This window comes from Harmonia axyridis, chromosome 3 (genome assembly GCF_914767665.1).
Source record: "Harmonia axyridis chromosome 3, icHarAxyr1.1, whole genome shotgun sequence".
In the NCBI taxonomy this organism is placed as follows: domain Eukaryota; kingdom Metazoa; phylum Arthropoda; class Insecta; order Coleoptera; family Coccinellidae; genus Harmonia; species Harmonia axyridis.
In genome coordinates this window covers 50663624-50683468 of record NC_059503.1, presented here as the reverse complement: position 1 = coordinate 50683468, position 19845 = coordinate 50663624, and the positions used below count along the sequence as shown (strand labels likewise).

The 19845-nt window shown below is 33.2% G+C and overlaps 2 protein-coding genes across 2 annotated transcripts in view; one reads left to right on the top strand and one right to left on the bottom strand.

Annotated features, from left to right (window-relative positions):
• Positions 1-19845, top strand: part of LOC123676855 — a 264151-nt gene that overhangs the window by 156648 nt on the left and 87658 nt on the right. Inside the window, exon 3 of the mRNA XM_045613112.1 lies at positions 2688-2818. Coding sequence (XP_045469068.1) covers positions 2688-2818 — 131 coding nt within the window. The remainder of the gene's footprint in view (positions 1-2687; positions 2819-19845) is intronic.
• LOC123676856 lies at positions 18133-19292 on the bottom strand. The gene is made up of 3 exons (XM_045613113.1): positions 18946-19292; positions 18701-18804; positions 18133-18399 (listed from the first exon to the last, which is right to left on the bottom strand). Exons 1-3 carry the CDS (start codon positions 19177-19179, stop codon positions 18372-18374), a joined length of 366 nt encoding a protein of 121 aa, XP_045469069.1. The 5' UTR covers positions 19180-19292; the 3' UTR covers positions 18133-18371.

Genomic DNA, 19845 nt, shown 5'->3' with positions numbered 1-19845 from the left:
TAGAACTATCCCCATGAGTGTGATAGTGCAAAAAAAAAAAATATATATATATATATATATATATATATATATATATATATATATATATCAACAATTTTAATTCCCAATATACAACAATAGTTATAAGTATGATAAGGGGTGTGGGAAAATTGATAAGTGTTATAATTTCACTCTTCTTTATTTCATTTAGTCGACGTTTCGATCCCGATGGGGACCTTCTTCAGGACTCTACAATAGCAATAGAAAACAGTCAAAAAATATGGCAATCACAAAACATGTAAAAATAGTACATACCGAAATACAGAGTTGTAAAGATCTTATTTGAACACAAATCAATAGCTCTCAAGAAAGCAATGAACAAGAACATCAACAAATTTAGCGAAAAAAGATCTGATATTTCGTTAGCACAAGAGTAGAAATCAATTATCATATGTAAATAAGGTATATATATATATATATATATATATATATATATATATATATATATATATATATATATATATATATATATATATATATATATATATATATATATATATATTTTTTTTAAATTTCACACTTCCGTGGAGTTCCTTGAAGCGTTTCGGGCGTTAGCCAAGAGATCTTCTATTGTCTTGGTGGCATTAATGCGGAAAAATAATCTGCCTTATGATGTTCACCGTACCCAATATTACTGCCTTCTGCATCCACGTGATAGCATTGGTTGGCAGGTTCAGCTCTTTTAGGTGCTTGATCGTTTTTTTGTCTACAAGGTCATTAGTACTTATTATCATCGGCATTATATCCACTCGTTTCAGCCTCCACATATCTCTTATTTGTCGAGACAGTGCCTCATATTTCTGTATTTTTTCTCTATAAGATCTTGTCAGGTTGGAGTCCCAAGGCACTGCGAAGTCCACAATCACTACGTGTTTCTCCGCTATATATATATATATATATATATATATATATATATATATATATATATATATATATATATACAATATATATATATATATATACATATACAGGGTGTTTCCTAAACATGCGGCAAAAATTCAGGGGGTTGTTCCTTGGACTATTTTAAGCATGTTTTGTCCTTGGATGATTTTTGAGAAACCCCTTTGTTTCGAAGATACAGGGCGAACAACATTTTTCATATTTTTAAAATTAATAATAGTTTAAATAAAAATGCGTACCGCACTGTGTTTACTAAGTAGGTACAATTTATTTTTAAATTTGTTTAACAACATTCCAATTACTAAAAACGGCCAGTTTTTTGACTAAAAATTGATAAGTGCAGATGGTAAAGGAATACAGATTAAACACGGTTTTCATTTGAATTCGTTTTGTGATGTATTAGCAATTAACATTTTATCTTTGACTATTATGAATCGCTATACAAACACCGAGATGACTGACATGCATTTCATTTATGGACTTGCTGATGGAAATTCATTAGTTTTTGTAGGTTGAGTTGAATTTTCATGTAATTTTTCATAATAAAATGTTATTATCTGAAATTTTGTTTCCCCTATATCTTCGAAACAAATAGGTTTTTCAAAAATCATCAAAGGACAAAATATTCTTAGAATAGTCCAAGGAACAACCCCCTGAATTTTTGCCGCATGTTTAGGAAACACCCTGTATATATATGGACCTCATTAGTACAGCACAGAAAGAGGTCATACTAGCTAATGTTAGAATAGTATGGAAGTTCCTTACATCTATCTGAAATGCCTTGGCAAATTCTGCCCGGCACTAAGAGATACCAACCCTATAAGGTGAAAAAAAAAATATATATATATATATATATATATATATATATGTATATATATATATTATAGAAATTGTTAGCAGTTTGCGGTGAGGTGCACTTCACTAACTGGCCATTTATTTCCTTCAACAACTTTAATACTTGTGCATCTTTTCAAGATTTGTGACTTGAATTTATTTTTACCTTATTCAACCAGCTTTTTCATACCAGCCAGTTATAACAACCACTGTATTTGTGTATTCCTTGAGGAACTGTGATTGAGGTCAATCTTATTGTTAAACTCGGTAATTTGTCTGCTTTATTATCTTGTATATTAGGAGTTTGTTGAACTCCGTTTAGGTTTAGTGTCGGTACTGAAATTTGAGGTTCAGCCTAAGCCGAGTGTTGGCTTGATAAAAGGTTTCAGTTGTTACGATGAGGTTAGATAGTTTAGTTTGTAGGAAGCCCTTCTGGCATTTGTTGAGTGTTAGTTATAGTTTTTTAGGAAGCCCTTCTAGCCCTTGGTAAATGAAAGAATTCTTTTCCGTTGTTTTATATCAACCACTGTAGAAATTTCAATTTTGAATAAACGTTTGACTTGATTGATTTGTTTTATTGTTACTCTGGTAGAGGAGTACGCAATTCGTTTTTGAGACAGGCATATCGCTACCAGGCGCCCATTATTAATTTCCATCGAATTTTGAAGAACTCACTCCCATCTTCACTGAGTGTAGTCGCGAGCCGAATTAAGCCTTGTGACCCGGCTCAGTCAAAGTCGACACGTCACAATGTCATGACTCGGGTTTTCTTACCATTTTTTCCAATTCGGCCTAGATAAAAATATATAGCTAATTAGCCATTTTAAAATTCTCATTATAAGCTATGCCACTTCGTATAACGCCAAGTCGATGGAATAATTTATAATGAAAATTTATTTGAGTTTTTGTTGCAGGTGAAACATTTTGTCATACTCTCCATGTAATGGATTCGAAAGGAAATAGTGTTCTAGTAAATAAGAAATGTACGACTGACAGAGAGTGCCAAAGAAGCAAAGTCGGTTGTGTGGATATAGATTCACAAAAAGTAAGTTATATGGATAACTACAAGAATGAATTATATAATTATTGCACTCACCATGTAAAAATTCTCTACTGCCTATTCCTTCGTTCGTGAATCGCCCACTTTCCACCCACTTTCATTCCAATGAACTAAAATTTCTATAGAATAATTCAATGTACATCCGAATGGGCTGCAATAATAAATATCTATACCGAATTTCAATAGCATCAGAATGTCCGTGGACATGCACCAATGGCGAAACTAGGGGGGAGGGTGCAGAGGGAAGTCCGTGCATTCCTTAAATTCTGCTGGTTCCTCTAAAATTTTACATAGTGAGGATAAAAAGAACTATAATTTCGCTTTACTCTGCCCCCCCACAAAAAATCTGGCCCCCCCCAAAAAAATGTGGCCCCCCCAAAAAAAATCCGGCCCCCTCTTGGCCAACCCTGTTTTTGAAAGCTGGCGTCGCCACTGACATGCACATGAGCTTTACGGTTTTATATATGAACAAGCTTGAACCGAGTAGCCATTCTGCTTCGAAGCGACGATTAAAGGCATAGATCTTTGACGAATATGAGGACATTACCTTTTTCTTTGTTTATGATGTCTAGAAACTATAAATTAACAAAACAAACAAGTCCATTGATCTGAGAATCAGAGTGAAATCTCTTGCCAATGGTTATTTGGTGTTGAATATTCTATATTGATGATATTTGTGTTTTGAAACATTTCATCCCAAAATAGACATTCCAAGCGTTTTTGTGATGAATGTTGTAAAAGAACTTCAATTCGCTGGCAAAATAATAGCGAAAGCACCAAGAAATGCAGAAAATATTGTTGTTTTTGAGGTTTTGTGCAACAGGATGTATGTTTCAAACTACAGAGGATTTTTGTGGAATCCAATAAATCCACAGCTTCTCAAATCATTCAAAAAATGTTGAGGCAGCTAGTGCTTCTATCACCTGATTATATGAAAAGGCCGAATATTCTCCAATAATTTGATTCAGCTAAGATAAAATTTGATTAAACATATTGCCAAATTTTCCTCTGCAGTTGGAACAAATAAGCTCACCGGGTAAAATTCGAGTTAATTTTCAACAGCGATCTATTTTGTATGAATTATTCATTATTCATAGATGAAGATAATGCAGAATATTTTAGAAATGAGTAGAGTTTTTTTCTCTGAATGTACAAGTAGTAGGAAACCCCGAATTATACAGGGTGTTTCATTTTATACCGAACAAACCTATATAGTCATGTAGATGACACGGGAGAATCATTTTTGCCTTATGACATATACCTCGTTTTCGAAGCATAAGCGAGATACAGGCTGTGCAACGTCATTTCTGACCAATATTCTATTGAGTGTGCACAGTTATGTATAACCTTTGAAGTTAAGATTTTTAATCAAATCAGACTATTTCCGAGTGCTCAATTCAGAAAAAGTGAAGAACCTTGAAAAAAAAACAAATCAAAATGGCGGAAAACCTGCAACGTTTGAAAGTTTTTTCCTCGGTTGTCAATTTGAGTTTGATTTTTTGAATCATTATTTTTCTGAGAATTTCTGTGAAAAAATTTCTTCAAAAATCGAACAAAAAATTTTTTTTACATGTCTACAGCGAAAACAAAAATTTCACCCATAATTGAAAAAATTTTTCACTATTATATATTTCTATACCAAACACAAATATGAAAACCGTATCGAGAAATATCCAACGGTTCCTTCATACATGTCATCCAAATTTCTCCTTCAGTTCTCTAACATAATTGAAAAAAAAACTACTGGTTGGGCTTTGAGGGCCAAAATTTTGAAATAACACTGCCGAGAAATTCCAGACGGACATATTAAATTATCGAAGAGCGAAAAAAAATTCGCTGTAATTTCAATGAATTTCTGTGGGGGAGTCGAACTCCCGAGGTATTACCCAGAATGTAAATTTAAACTGATGCAGCAATATTAATTTTCATAACCAAGCACATAATTTGACAGTATAATCGCATTTCACTGAATACTATTTTGCAAGTTCCTTGAAAAGAATTTAATATTGAAGCGAATTCCTCAGGTAGGAAATTCAGAGAAATTTGCAGATGTTGGGTACTTCAATAATTTTCCTGATATTGGGGGTATTTTATTATCATTGGAGAAATTTGTAAAAATTATGCATATTTCACGAACCAGAGAATTACAAAACCAGTTGTTGTTTTCAATTATGTTAGAGGACCGATGGAGAAATTTGGATGGTCTTTATGAAAGAACCGTTTTATATTTTTCGATTCTGTTTCCATATTCGTGTTAGGTATAAAAAAATTATAATCATGAGAAATTTCATCAATTTCTGCTGAAATTTTTTTTCGCTGTAGACATGTAAAAAAATTTTTGTTCGATTTTTGAAGAAATGTTTTCACAGAAATTCTCAGAGAAATGAGTTGATTCAGAAAATGCAATACAAATTGTCAATCGGGAAAAAAAAATTCAAACGTTTGCAGGTTTTCCGCCACTTCGAAAACAAAAATTTCACCCATAATTGAAAAAATTTTTCACTATTATATATTTCTATACCAAACACAAATATGAAAACCGTATCGAGAAATATCCAACGGTTCCTTCATACATGTCATCCAAATTTCTCCTTCAGTTCTCTAACATAATTGGAAAAAAAACTACTGGTTGGGCTTTGAGGGCCAAAATTTTGAAATAACACTGCCGAGAAATTCCAGACGGACGTATTAAATTATCGAAGAGCGAAAAAAAATTCGCTGTAATTTCAATGAATTTCTGTGGTGGAGTCGAACTCCCGAGGTATTACCCAGAATGTAAATTTAAACTGATGCAGCAATATTAATTTTCATAACCAAGCACATAATTTGACAGTATAATCGCATTTCACTGAATACTATTTTGCATCTACCTTCAGTTGAAATTTGGCGATTAGAGTTTTTTCAAATGAATATCCATTATCCATTTTTTTGAAAAGCATTCAAATGATTCCTCGTTGGCGAAGATATATATATATATATATATATAGTTATAAGTATGATGAGGGGTGTTGGAAATATTATATCATACTTATAACTATTGTTGTATATTGGGAATTAAAATTGTTGATATATATATATATATATATATATATATATATATATATATATATATATATATATATATATATATATATATATATATATATATATATATATATATATATATATATATATATATATATATATATATATATATATATATATATATATATATATATATATATATATATATAATTCGTAAGAAAATTTTTGATCGCAATATATCTAATGGATAAGAATGTTGGGATGATATAAAAGTGTATCACTGAATTTCCTAGATCGAAACATCCCAACATTCTTATCCATTATATATATATATATATATATATATATATATATATATATATATATATATATATATATATATATATATATATATATCCTCGCCAACGAGGAGTCATTTGAATGCTTTTCAAAAAAATGGATAATGGATATTCATTTGAAAAAACTCTAATCGCCAAATTTCAACTGAAGGTAGACCTAGGACCGGCGTTAGGGGTGAAACAGTGAAGCGACTGTTTCAGGCGCCTCTTTTCGAGGGGCGGCAGTTTAGCCCAGTTTGTGCCCTTTCATATTTCTGAAAAAATATAGTCTTTATTCTTAAAAACAACATGAGGTTGGTCCGCTTTGCTGCGTTCATCAACATTTCCTGTAATAAATTTAAAAATCTAAAAACCGTCTTTACTAAGCCGCCTGTTCAATAAATAACACATGGTAACCCAACCAAAATATGCAGTATTGCCTATCACCCTTATTGAATGAGGGATGAAATGTATTTCACAAAGACAAAAAACAACACTTCGAATTACGTGGAAGTTGTATGCACACTCAACATATGGAAAATTCCTACGATTCTGCATTCGAAACGAGTTACTGATAAATGCGGAACTTATGTTTTTGATCCTATTTAGTTGTCGAAGCTTTGCATGCCTTACCGTCTTTTGTATCTTGTGATAGGTAATCTTTCATCGACCGTGTCTTGTGAATGCGAGAATCAGATATATTACTTACGTATTGTTGATCGGCGTCGAAGAAATCCAGGAATTTATTGTAGGTAAAATATTCGAAAAAAAATAAACTCAGTCGAAACGACTTCAGAAAGAAACGACTAGCAAAAACGCTAGAGAAATCAAAAATGGCGAATTATTATCGGAGCAGGTGACGTTTTTTATTGGGGGAGGTGTGTTTATTGATTTTTTCTCAACAGAGGCGCCGAAAAATTACTATTCAAAAGACTCTTCATGAAATTCATGCAATTTAGAAGAATATGTCTTTCTCAAATTCATAGTCAAACATGATGCATAAGTCAAAATTTAATTAATGTTTAGATGAAATCTGTGAAACGACTCTTTGTGTTATAGTTGTTTTAGAAATATTCGATATGTATAACCTTTAAAGTTACGATTTTTGGTCAAGTCAGGATATTTTTTATGATTAATTCAGAAAAGGTGAAGAACCTTGAAAAAAAATTCGAAGTGGCGGAAAACCTGCAAACGTTTGAATTTTTTTTTCTCGATTGACAATTTGTATTGCATTTTCTGAATCAACTCATTTCTCTGAGAATTTCTGTGAAAATATTTCTTCAAAAATCGAACAAAAATTTTTTTACATGTCTACAGCGAAAAAAAATTTCAGCAGAAATTGATGAAATTTCTCATGATTATAATTTTTTTATACCTAACACGAATATGGAAACAGAATCGAAAAATATAAAACGGTTCTTTCATAAAGACCATCCAAATTTCTCCATCGGTCCTCTAACATAATTGAAAACAACAACTGGTTTTGTAACTCTCTGGTTCGTGAAATATGCATAATTTTTACAAATTTCTCCAATGATAATAAAATACCCCCAATATCAGGAAAATTATTGAAGTACCCAACATCTGCAAATTTCTCTGAATTTCCTACCTGAGGAATTCGCTTCAATATTAAATTCTTTTCAAGGAACTTGCAAAATAGTATTCAGTGAAATGCGATTATACTGTCAAATTATGTGCTTGGTTATGAAAATTAATATTGCTGCATCAGTTTAAATTTACATTCTGGGTAATACCTCGGGAGTTCGACTCCACCACAGAAATTCATTGAAATTACAGCGAATTTTTTTTCGCTCTTCGATAATTTAATACGTCCGTCTGGAATTTCTCGGCAGTGTTATTTCAAAATTTTGGCCCTCAAAGCCCAACCAGTAGTTTTTTTTCCAATTATGTTAGAGAACTGAAGGAGAAATTTGGATGACATGTATGAAGGAACCGTTGGATATTTCTCGATACGGTTTTCATATTTGTGTTTGGTATAGAAATATATAATAGTGAAAAATTTGTTCAATTATGGGTGAAATTTTTGTTTTCGCTGTAGACATGTAAAAAAAATTTTTTGTTCGATTTTTGAAGAAATTTTTTCACAGAAATTCTCAGAAAAATAATGATTCAAAAAATCAAACTCAAATTGACAACCGAGGAAAAAACTTTCAAACGTTGCAGGTTTTCCGCCATTTTGATTTGTTTTTTTTTCAAGGTTCTTCACTTTTTCTGAATTGAGCACTCAGAAATAGTCTGATTTGATTAAAAATCTTAACTTCAAAGGTTATACATAACTGACCACACTCAATAGAATATTGGTCAGAAATGACGTTGCACAGCCTGTATCTCGCTTATGCTTCGAAAACGAGGTATATGTCATAAGGCAAAAATGATTCTCCCGTGTCATCTACATGACTATATAGGTTTGTTCGGTATAAAATGAAACACCCTGTATAATTCGGGGTTTCCTACTACTTGTACATTCATATATATATATATATATATATATATATATATATATATATATATATATATATATATTTTTTTTTTTTTTTTTTTCAATCACCATAATGGGTAAGCTCCGTAGAAAGGAGCCGGGTCGACTCACGACCAAGGCTCTCCTAGGTAGTTGTCAAAACCATCCTGACAATCCTGGTTGTCCACAGTATTACCTCCTTCTGAGCTGTGCTGATCAACTCAAGGTCTTGATCAAGGAGTTTTATATTGTCTGGAAGGTGACTTTCCACCAATCCGTTGGTGGTAATTATCAGTGGGAGAATAAGAACTGTGTTCAATCTATACATTTCCTTCATTTCAAAAGCCAAATCATGGTATTTTGTGAGCTTCTCAGTGTATGCCTTACTGATGCTATCATCGGCCGGAACAGTAACATCCATAATGGTAACTTTACCCTCTTCTTTATCAAAAAGCACCATGTCTGGTCTGTTATGTTATATCGATCTATCTCTTACGATCGGATTGTCCCAGTATAACTTGAACTGGTCATTTTCAAGTACAGCCTTCGGTAATTATTCATATGCTTTTTTGAAGGTAAGTATGAGGCCAGCTTTAATGGCAATTGCCTGATGAAATACTTTTGCCATAGCATTATGTCGAGCGGTGTGTGATGTACCCAGCTAGGGTTGGTTCGGTCAATCGTTATACAGTTGAAGGAATGGTTAATTAATACTCTCCAGACTCGTCAAAGGGTATTAATTCTTACTGCACACTGTACTGATCACAGATGAAAACTCACATGATGTAGTTCAAGAATGTGAGCATCAAATGAATGAATTACAGACTACTCCTGAATAAGATCATTATTACTACTTTATGTATCTAGCAACATAATATATATTTACTATTTATATTGTATATTCACAACAACCTTGCGAGTTGATAAATACAACACGATCGACAAGGGTAAACATAGTAAATATATTTATATTTTGAGATGGTGTTTGGTTATACGGACCTTGTCGTCTCAAGTATGAAAATATACAGGTTCTTCATACTGATACATACTACACTTTCCCCCTTTGAGAGAAAAACATTTTCTATACTAATATAAATTTTTTTTTTGACTTATTTATAGCTTAATATCTATATATACATAATACGTTTCATAATCTCAATGGATCTTACATCTAAAAGGTTTAATACAGTATTTTCCTAATTAAATATTTACATCAGTCTCTTAATTCTATCACTGTTTAGTAATTATTACTTGCTACGAGAAATACGGTTTCACTCTGTTCTTGTGTACTTCTTTGAGTTTGTTCTTGTCCGTTTTCAACAATAATGTTCGGGTTTCGCACTTCAACTATTTCTCCGCAAATAGTTTATCACTTTTCCACAATCGGACATAACAATGAGGAGACTACATTTTTCTTACGGTTTTATACCAAATCTTGATGGCTTCTCCTTGATGGCCCATTTCTCTTTCCAATATACATACAGGACGCCTCCAACTCCCAGGATGTCTGGTACTGACAGGAACTTGGCTGCAATCTCTGAAGATCTTGGATTGGCGGTTGAACTAGGATCTTCTAGTGGAGTCACATACCATGTTGATAAGAACCATAGTCCTCTAACTGTATAGGACTGGCAGGATCGCCATGTGATGTACCCAGCTAGGGAAGGTTCGGTCAATCGTTATACAGTTGAAGAAATAGTTAATTAATAATCTCCAGACTCATCAAAGGGTATAAATTCTTACTGCACACTGTACTGATCACAGATGAAAACTCACATGATGTAATTCAAGAATGTGAGCATCAAATGAATGAATTACAGACTACTCCTGAATAAGATCATTATTACTACTTTATGTATCTAGGGACATGATATATATTTACTATTTATATTGTATATTCACAACAACCTTACGAGTTGATAAATACAACACGATCGACAAGGGTAAACATAGTAAATATATTTATATTTCAAGATGGTGTTTGGTTATACGGATCTTGTCGTCTCAAGTATGAAAATATACAGGTTCTTTATACTGATACATACTACAGGTGTATTCCTTAGGAGCCAGAAAGGAGCACGAGGAAATTATATGTTGGATGGTTTCAAGATGTTGTGTACACTTCTTGCATCTGTCCGTAGGTAAGTTCTTCTTTGCGATATATTTCAGGTAGGCTCTGGTTGGTACAACCTGATCCTGAATGGTAGTTATTTGTCCTTCGGTTTCCGGGAACAGATATCCTGATTTCAGGTGAGTAAGAGACAATTGTTGGTTCACTCTTTTGTCTTTCAGCGCTTCTGGATACCTGCCATGAAGAGGTTTACTGTGTCACTCCTCCAATAGCCCATCGTCCGTTATTGTTTGGGGTTGGTTTATTCGGCATGCCAGGTTGAGAGATGTGATAATCTGGTCCTCTCGGCAGATAGCTTGAAAAAAAGGTAAGTTCTTAGAATGGAAGTAACTCCTTAAGTCTATGATCGCCTTGTTGTGGGCCATCTCAATATTTTTAATCCTCTGCCCCCGCGGTGTCTAGACATGTACAACCTAATCACTGATGCGTGGGGGTGATGCATGCCGTGTTTAGAGAGAAGTACGCAAACCTGTGTGTCAATGGCCTTCAGGTCAATGTTCGACCATCTTATCACTCCGAAAGAGTAGGCAATACTGGGAACTGCCCATGTTTTTATAGCCGTGAACAAAGCATTCGCGTTTAATTTACTTCGCAGGACCTTATTCACTCTGTCAAAGAACTTCTTTTTGAATGATATTTTTTCATCGGCTGTTCTGATTTCCAGTGCTTGTTGCAATCCTAGGTATCTATATGATTCTTCTGGTCCCAACCGTTGAATCGCTAATTCGTCTTGGACAAGCATTTCACCCCATGTGTTAACTTTCCCCTTTTAACATGCACCACAGCACATTTATCAAGACCCATTTCCATACCAATTAATTGCGAGAATGCGGTCACAGTTCTTAGTAGCCTTCTCAATTGTTCTTCATTTGTGACATACAGTTTAAGATCATCTACATACAGTTGGTGAGTAATTTATATGTTCGCTCAATTATCGATGATGTATCCGTAGCTGTTGTTGTTCAGTAATTTGCTTAAGAAGTTCAAAGCCAAACAAAACCACAGTGCGCTTAGCTTGTCGCCTTGGATATATATATATATATATATATATATATTTTTTTTTTTTGCAATCACCTTTCCGGGATATATATATATATATATATATATATATATATTGTTATGGAATGGTATTATCAACTTATAAAATCAATGAGAATACATTACCAGACTCTATCTTTCGGAAACTACAGCAAATTCATCAAATAGATAATAAATTTTAACTTGATATGATCCAATAATTTTAAAGAAAGTAGAGTAACTTTATTCATTTATTCCATTCACTTGCACATTATAAAAGTAGCATAAATCCAATATTTCTAAAGTACTATATCAATATTCATTCAAAACATCTCAGGATCTGAAACAAAATGAAAATATCAATAAAATTCAAGTTCAATTTGATAAAATAAACAAAAGATATTCAACTCAAGTATCAGGAACCATTTATATATCATGTAAATAATGTTAAAAGAGTCAAAAGACTGAATATTCAATTTTCATTCAAAATGATAAAAAATAATCATATATTTCATATTTCCTATGTTAATTTTCATGAAATAGCTTGTGATCTAGTGAATTACATCTAGATGCAATCTCAAAAATGTAATATTAGCTGAAATTCCTAATAAAATTGTAAAAAATGGATAGGGATAGGATATCGAATGATAAATCAGGGATTCCAAAGTAATTAATGTCTCAAACATACAAAAATGTATATATTTCATTAGATTATAGTATAATTTAAAAATATGTAGTAGATTTTAGGAGTTATAGATAGAAATCTTTGAATATTAGGCCAAAGAAAGTGAATATTAGAAAAATTTCCAAATTGTATATAGAATATTTGAAAATTTTGTAACTTCGAATCGACCGAATGCAACATATGTGGTACCAAAAGATGGGAAAAAAATGAAGAAATTAACTAGATCAAGATTGAAGAAGGAAAACTTACCTCAAAAGAGAAAACTGCGAAAGCATCATATTTGGAAAATTTTTTGCCATCCAAGGCAATCTTGATTTCAAGAAAAAATTGAAAATCTATATAAAGCCCAGCCGAATGACAGCTAGTCAGTCAGTAAAAAACCATTGTTGAGAGCACATCACCTGACTCAAGAAATATACCTGAAATAATTGATAAACGAAAGAATTTATTTACGAAAATTTGCAAGATATTAAAATTGTTAAATACGTACCTGAAAATCATTGTGAGAAGAAGTGGAAAATTATTTAATCAATCTCAAGAAGAAATTTCCCTGGATTCAAGCAAGTTGAAGCAGTGGAGCAATATTAAATGGAAAATGGATTCAAAACAAAGTAACTGAATTAATACAAATTAAGGTTATAATCCATTCGAGGTTAGGAGCAAAGAAGACGATACAATACCATAACATAGAACACTGATGAGGTCGATGAAGATTTAAATACGTAAATGTAAGATTAGATTAATATAAATTTAGTTATTAGATAAGAATTTTTTTATAGTTAGTGAATTTCGAAAATATTAATTAAATTAAAAAAAATATATAATTGAATTTGAATGAACCCTCCTGAGATATATAGTCGGCGCAAAATTATAAAAATATAGTATCAAATTTAGTTATTGGATCGAATCAATTTAAATCAAATCAACAACAACATAATCTCAACTTGAATATACCGTTCCATAACAATATATATATATGTTACACTCAAACACCGAAAACGCTCACTGAGCGAAATAAACGGCCACAACGCGTTGTGGACGGTTCTCAATAACCAAACACCGAAATATCATCATTAATCGCGTTGTGGACGGTTCATTGCGTCCACAACGCGTTCTGGACAATCTTTAAACAACCAGAACGCGTTCTGGCAATATCCAAACAATCACAACGCATTTAGAATAAAAGATGCATGTGAACCGATTATATTTTAATATGGAACAGGGTTAACAAAGAAAAAATAATCAAAGGGTTGAAAACCTTAGATCATATAATAATATAATATACTATAATAATAATATAATATAATATGATCTAAGTTGGAAACCTAAGTACAAACATAAAACACAAATGAAAGAAAATTTTAAAATATTTAAAAGGTCGAATATAGGTATACCAGATTAAACGCGAAACAGATACCTAGTTAAAAGGACATTATAATTGTCTATCCACTTATTTTTGCAGGCACTATTATCATGACATTTCGAATTGGACAACACCTTATTGGCCTTGCAGTTGCACCTTTTTGTGTTACAATAACGCTAACAATTGCACTTAACCAAACCTTGTCTTGATCCAGACGGAAGAGCGGAAGCTTTTCTCAAATTTATGGAGCAACTCGGGACATCTGATAAATTTATAAAATTTGAATCCGCAAAGATAAATTCATTACGACTATAAAGTCTTTCCAGTGCACCGTCTTTGGTTCCCAACTTATACAAGCTGGACTCATTAACGTTCAAGACCACAGCTAGAACACTTCTAGGAGCAAGACGCCCTCTGTCGACATCCGGAACTTTTATTACAACATTTTGACCAATTTCAGCAGGGGGTAGTTTTTCCCGGGACAAAGTCAGCATTTTTTCAGCTTGCTTTTCCAATCCGGCTTTTGCGTCCTCGCGTTGCACTTTGATTGGATAACTTCGAAAACAAAGGCTGCATGTGACTTTTCCTTCATTTTCAAGACCGCACTTTATGTGCACTTTTAAACCGCATATTGTGCAGGGTTGGGTAATTCCAAATTCTTCTCAAGTGTAACATGCAACGGGATTGGGTTCTGCATTTGTCGCAACAGGATTGGGTTCTGCATTTGTCACTATCTCTTCATTCTGCTGTTCTGTTTCACATGTCATCCCTTCTAACATTTTCTCCAAATCTTCTTCAGTTTTCAAAGAATCATATACTTCACTTTCCAGGGAGGAGTCTGCCAGTCCGATTCTTTGCTTGCTATCAAACATAGCTTCGTAAGGGCTTTTTTTAATCCCTTCGTGTAGGGCTCGATTTTTTTTACTCTGAATAAACCATAAACCGTCTGACCACTGTTTGGTATTATTGTTCAGCATCCAAGCTACCAACATATCTCTTACATCCTGATTAGATCGTTCTACAGATCCTTGGCTTTGTGAATGACGGGGCTTTCCGTGTACAAGTTTAAGACCTGGCCACAAATCCTTTAACTCTTCTATAATCCTATTGGAAAATTCTATTCCGTTGTCGCTTTGTAGAATAAACGGAGCACCGAACATGCAAAAAATGTCTACCACGACATACGCAACTTCTTCAGCGGTTTTTGATTCAAGTGGTTTCAAAATGGTAAATTTTGTGAGGTGGTCTTGATAGTTTAATATAAAACGGTAGTCTCGATCGGGTTCACTCTGCATATCGATTAAATCCACTTGACATCTGGAGTTCATGTGATCTGATAAAATTGGTGCGACAACTAACACCTTTTTCCTTATTTTCTTTTTTCCTTGACATTGTTCGCAAAGAGACAAATGAATTTGTATAACTGTTCTAGTAACATTGCAGTATTTTTTGTTGATTTCAGCCTCCACGACTAAAAAACAAATAAACAAGTTGTTTTATTTTATTATAACCGGTGTCTGAAAATACTATGTGTGTTCCATAAGGATTACATTAAAATTAGGTTGGGTTTTCCGACATCACTAATGAAATTAGATGATTATACTTACCTCTAGTTCGTTTGTGTCCAGTTGCTATGTGTGCAGCTTCAATAATGCCAAAAGGATCCTCTGTTTTACAGTAGTATCGAAAGCTTTCATCTCGTGTTCCTTTGTTTTCAGCAATTAATTTTTCATGTTCCCCAATTGTTATCATATCGTATCTCTTTAGCCTTCTATATTGCTTGGCAGACAACGGCATTTTGCTGTCTCTCAAACGTTTGGCTTCTTTTACCTCTCGGACGACCTCTTCATACCGTTCGTTTGTGAAATAACCGCTTCGATTATTGCTGTTGTCGGCGATAGTTTTAATTTTTTCAATAAACGCATCTCTCATTTTAGCCTTTAGGTTATGATAGGTATACTAGGAACATAGGAACATAAAACGCACCTTACTCGATAACAGTTGGGATCACACTGACAAGTCTGGAGTGGAACAAGTGGTTCGTGAATCCCTTCCCAAGCTTTCAGACACGTTGTGGTTGTTTGAATAGTGCCAGAACGCGTTCTGGCTGTTTAAAGATTGTCCAGAACGCGTTGTGGACGCAATGGGCCGGCCACAACGCGATTAATGATGATATTTCGGTGTTTGGTTATTGAGAACCGTCCACAACGCGTTGTGGTCGTTTATTTCGCTCAGTGAGCGTTTTCGGTGTTTGAGTGTAACATATATATATATATATATATATATATATATATATATATATATATATATATATATATATATATATATATATATATATATATATATATATATATATATATATATATATATATATATATATATATATATATATATCCCGAAAAGGTGATTGCAAAAAAAAATATATATATATATATATATATATATATATATATATATATATAAACAATGGTTTAAGGGGTGTTGGAAAACTTCAATTGTTACTAACTTCTTTATTTCATCAGTCGACGTTTCGATCCTTGGTTGGGATCTTCTTCAGGACTTCTATAAAACAAACAACATACAAATATAACACAAACATTGCAGAAAAGACAACATGTTAAAACGCACCGAAATGCGAAGAGTTACCAGATCTTAAGTTGCACTGAATCTTATACAGATTTGGAGGAAAAATTATTAATTAACTTGAACACAAAATAGTCTCTAATACAATAACGTCTCTTTTTTATATCACACACTTCCTTATTCTCTTGAAAACTTATTTTTGAAAAACTTTCTTCATCCATCTGACAACTGCGTAAAAAACGAAAGGGGTTAGGTCGGGTTCATAGAATATCATAGATCTTCAACTGACATTGGAGAACATAGAACTTGAGATCAACAACTCACTCTCACTAAGTTGGTTTGAATGTATCAGATATGAATAAATGTTGCTAATGTTCTCTATATCCTTTCTGTAGTTCATGGAATTTTCATGTCGCTTAATGTGAATCATCTCCAGGAAACATCTTTTTCTCATATTCTCCTCGCACTCCAAGACTGTCACCGAATCATAGTCCATTCGATGGTCAACTGATCTTACATGTTCTGCCAGTGCACATATCTTTCTAGGATTCTTAATGTCGCTAATATGTTGAGTTATTCTTCTTTTAAGTTGTTGGGATGTTTGTCCGATATACACCTCATCACAATTTTGACAGGGTATTCTGTATACAACACAGCTTTTCTTATCAGTTTCTATCCTATCTTTCAAATTACTATAAAGTCTCTTTAATTTAAATTCAGTTCTAGGTATCACTTTGATGTTATCAGTTTTTAATAAGTTTATTAAGGATTTTGTCATTACATTAATCAGTGGAATGGAAGTAAATATAATTCTCTGATCTAAATTGGTGGATGCGATTTCATCGTTATTCTGTGGCTGTCCAGAATTCGATGAATTGTGTATCAATTTCTTTAAAAGGTTCTTGGGGTAACCATTCTCAAGCATCAACTGATATAATAGTTTCATATTCTTCTCCTTCAGAGTGGGGTGTGATATTCTTTGTATACGATTCTTCAATCCTGTAACCATATTGATTTTTTGTCTCTGAGGGTGGTTGGAAAAATAATGCAAGTATCTACCTGAGCTAGAGGGCTTTCTATACCAATCAAGAAACAGTGTATTGTCAGGTCTTCTAATGACTAGGGTATCTAGGAAAGGCACACTATTGTTATTTTCTAATTCTATGGTAAATTTTATAGACTCACTCTGTCTGTTGAACCTTTCAAGAGTGTAAGATGTCTTATCACTGGGAACTGCACAAATGATGTCATCTACATATTTTTTAATAAAAGGCATCTCAAAGGGGATATCTGTTAGGATGCCATCTAGGAGGAAATCCATCACTACCTCTGCAATGGAAGGGCTGAATTTAGACCCCATTGGGGAACCTAGTATTTGGTTGTAAAAATTACCTTGGAAGATGAAATAGTTGGAGTTGAAAAGAAATCTGATGATGTTGATGAAGTCTTCCTTAGGTATTGTGGTGTGGCTACTGATTGATTCCCATCTGTGTTGAATTGCAGACAGAGCTAATTCTAATGAAATATTGGTAAAGAGGGATACTACATCAAGGCTGATGAGGACATAATCTTCTGGCAGTTGGAATTCACTAATGAAGGTGGAAAAAGAGAAAGAATTAATAACTTGAAATTATTTCAGATATATAACCTGATATCTTAGATGTTGGTGTATTCAAAGAGGAGATGATGGGTCTGAGGGAGAGAACAGGTTTATGGACTTTAGGTAGTCCATAAAATCTTGCAGGAATGGAGTTATAACTGTACAAGGATTTTCCTTGCATTTGGGAAATATGACCACTTGTTACCAATTTTTTAATCAATGTGTTACCTTTAGTTTGTATAGTAGTTGTTGGGTCTCTAGGTAGTCTTCTGTAATAGTCAAGATCATTGAGAATTCCATTAGATAGTTCTATGTATTGTGACTTGTCCATAATAACTGTTACGTTTCCTTTGTCTGATTGTAATACCTGTAATTCTGGATGTTCTTTGAGATATCTTTTACAATTATAAAATTCTCTCTGTACTACATTTCTGACAACTTTATTAGGTTTGATATTATTAGTTATAATGTTGGTGGCCATGGCGCGTTTTATGTTCTTGGCATCAGGAGATAAGGAGTCATTGAGGTTGATAACATTCTCAACATCAGATAAAAGTTTCGGAATAGAAATTTCTTTCATAGGAATGTCAATGCTGAATTTAGGACCGAGCGACAAGAATTTTAGAACTCTATCTGGGATATTTGTTCCACTTATATTTTTAACCCACCTTTCTTGTGATCTGACTTTTCCCAATTGTGCATCTGTCAAAGCTCTCACCTTATCCAGATTTTTCTGTTTCGTCAATGCAAATTGTCTATTGTACTTGTTATTCTGATAAGAGAAAAAATGGTTAGTAATATCCTCAGGAAGTGCATGCTGAATGAGTAGTTTCAGTCGTTCAACTTCTCTTTCTATTCTTTTTATTTTTGTTATTGTTACTGTAATTTCAAATTTTAAGAACATGTTAAGTACCTTGTTCTCCATGTTCACTGCTTGTCTGGACGACACCTCGTCTGTCACAGATCCATATAATTGACAGAAGTTATTGGTCATGTGTTTAGGATGTAAACCAAGCCTTTTACACTCCAACAGGAACACTCTGCGATTCCGCAATGCTGCCAACTTGATGTTATTAGATGACCAAGATTTTAAGGTCGATGACATTTCCCTTCCATACCGTACACGGATTTCAGCATAAAACCCCATGCTAATATACAAAATGTGATAATTTCCTAAAGTAATTAATAAACAATGGTTTAAGGGGTGTTGGAAAACTTCAATTGTTACTAACTTCTTTATTTCATCAGTCGACGTTTCGATCCTTGGTTGGGATCTTCTTCAGGACTTCTATAAAACAAACAACATACAAATATAACACAAACATTGCAGAAAAGACAACATGTTAAAACGCACCGAAATGCGAAGAGTTACCAGATCTTAAGTTGCACTGAATCTTATACAGATTTGGAGGAAAAATTATTAATTAACTTGAACACAAAATAGTCTCTAATACAATAACGTCTCTTTTTTATATCACACACTTCCTTATTCTCTTGAAAACTTATTTTTGAAAAACTTTCTTCATCCATCTGACAACTGCGTAAAAAACGAAAGGGGTTAGGTCGGGTTCATAGAATATCATAGATCTTCAACTGACATTGGAGAACATAGAACTTGAGATCAACAACTCACTCTCACTAAGTTGGTTTGAATGTATCAGATATGAATAAATGTTGCTAATGTTCTCTATATCCTTTCTGTAGTTCATGGAATTTTCATGTCGCTTAATGTGAATCATCTCCAGGAAACATCTTTTTCTCATATTCTCCTCGCACTCCAAGACTGTCACCGAATCATAGTCCATTCGATGGT

Excerpts from the sequence above, each read along its gene's own strand:
- LOC123676856 (XM_045613113.1), bottom strand. The coding sequence starts at position 19,179 with ATGGGGTTTTATGCTGAAATCCGTGTACGGTATGGAAGGGAAATGTCA. Across the intron at positions 18,805-18,945 it reads CAGTGAACATGGAGAACAAG|AATAACAAGTACAATAGACA; the intron begins GTACTTAACATG and ends TTCTCTTATCAG. Across the intron at positions 18,400-18,700 it reads AAAGTCAGATCACAAGAAAG|GTATTACAATCAGACAAAGG; the intron begins GTGGGTTAAAAA and ends CCAGAATTACAG.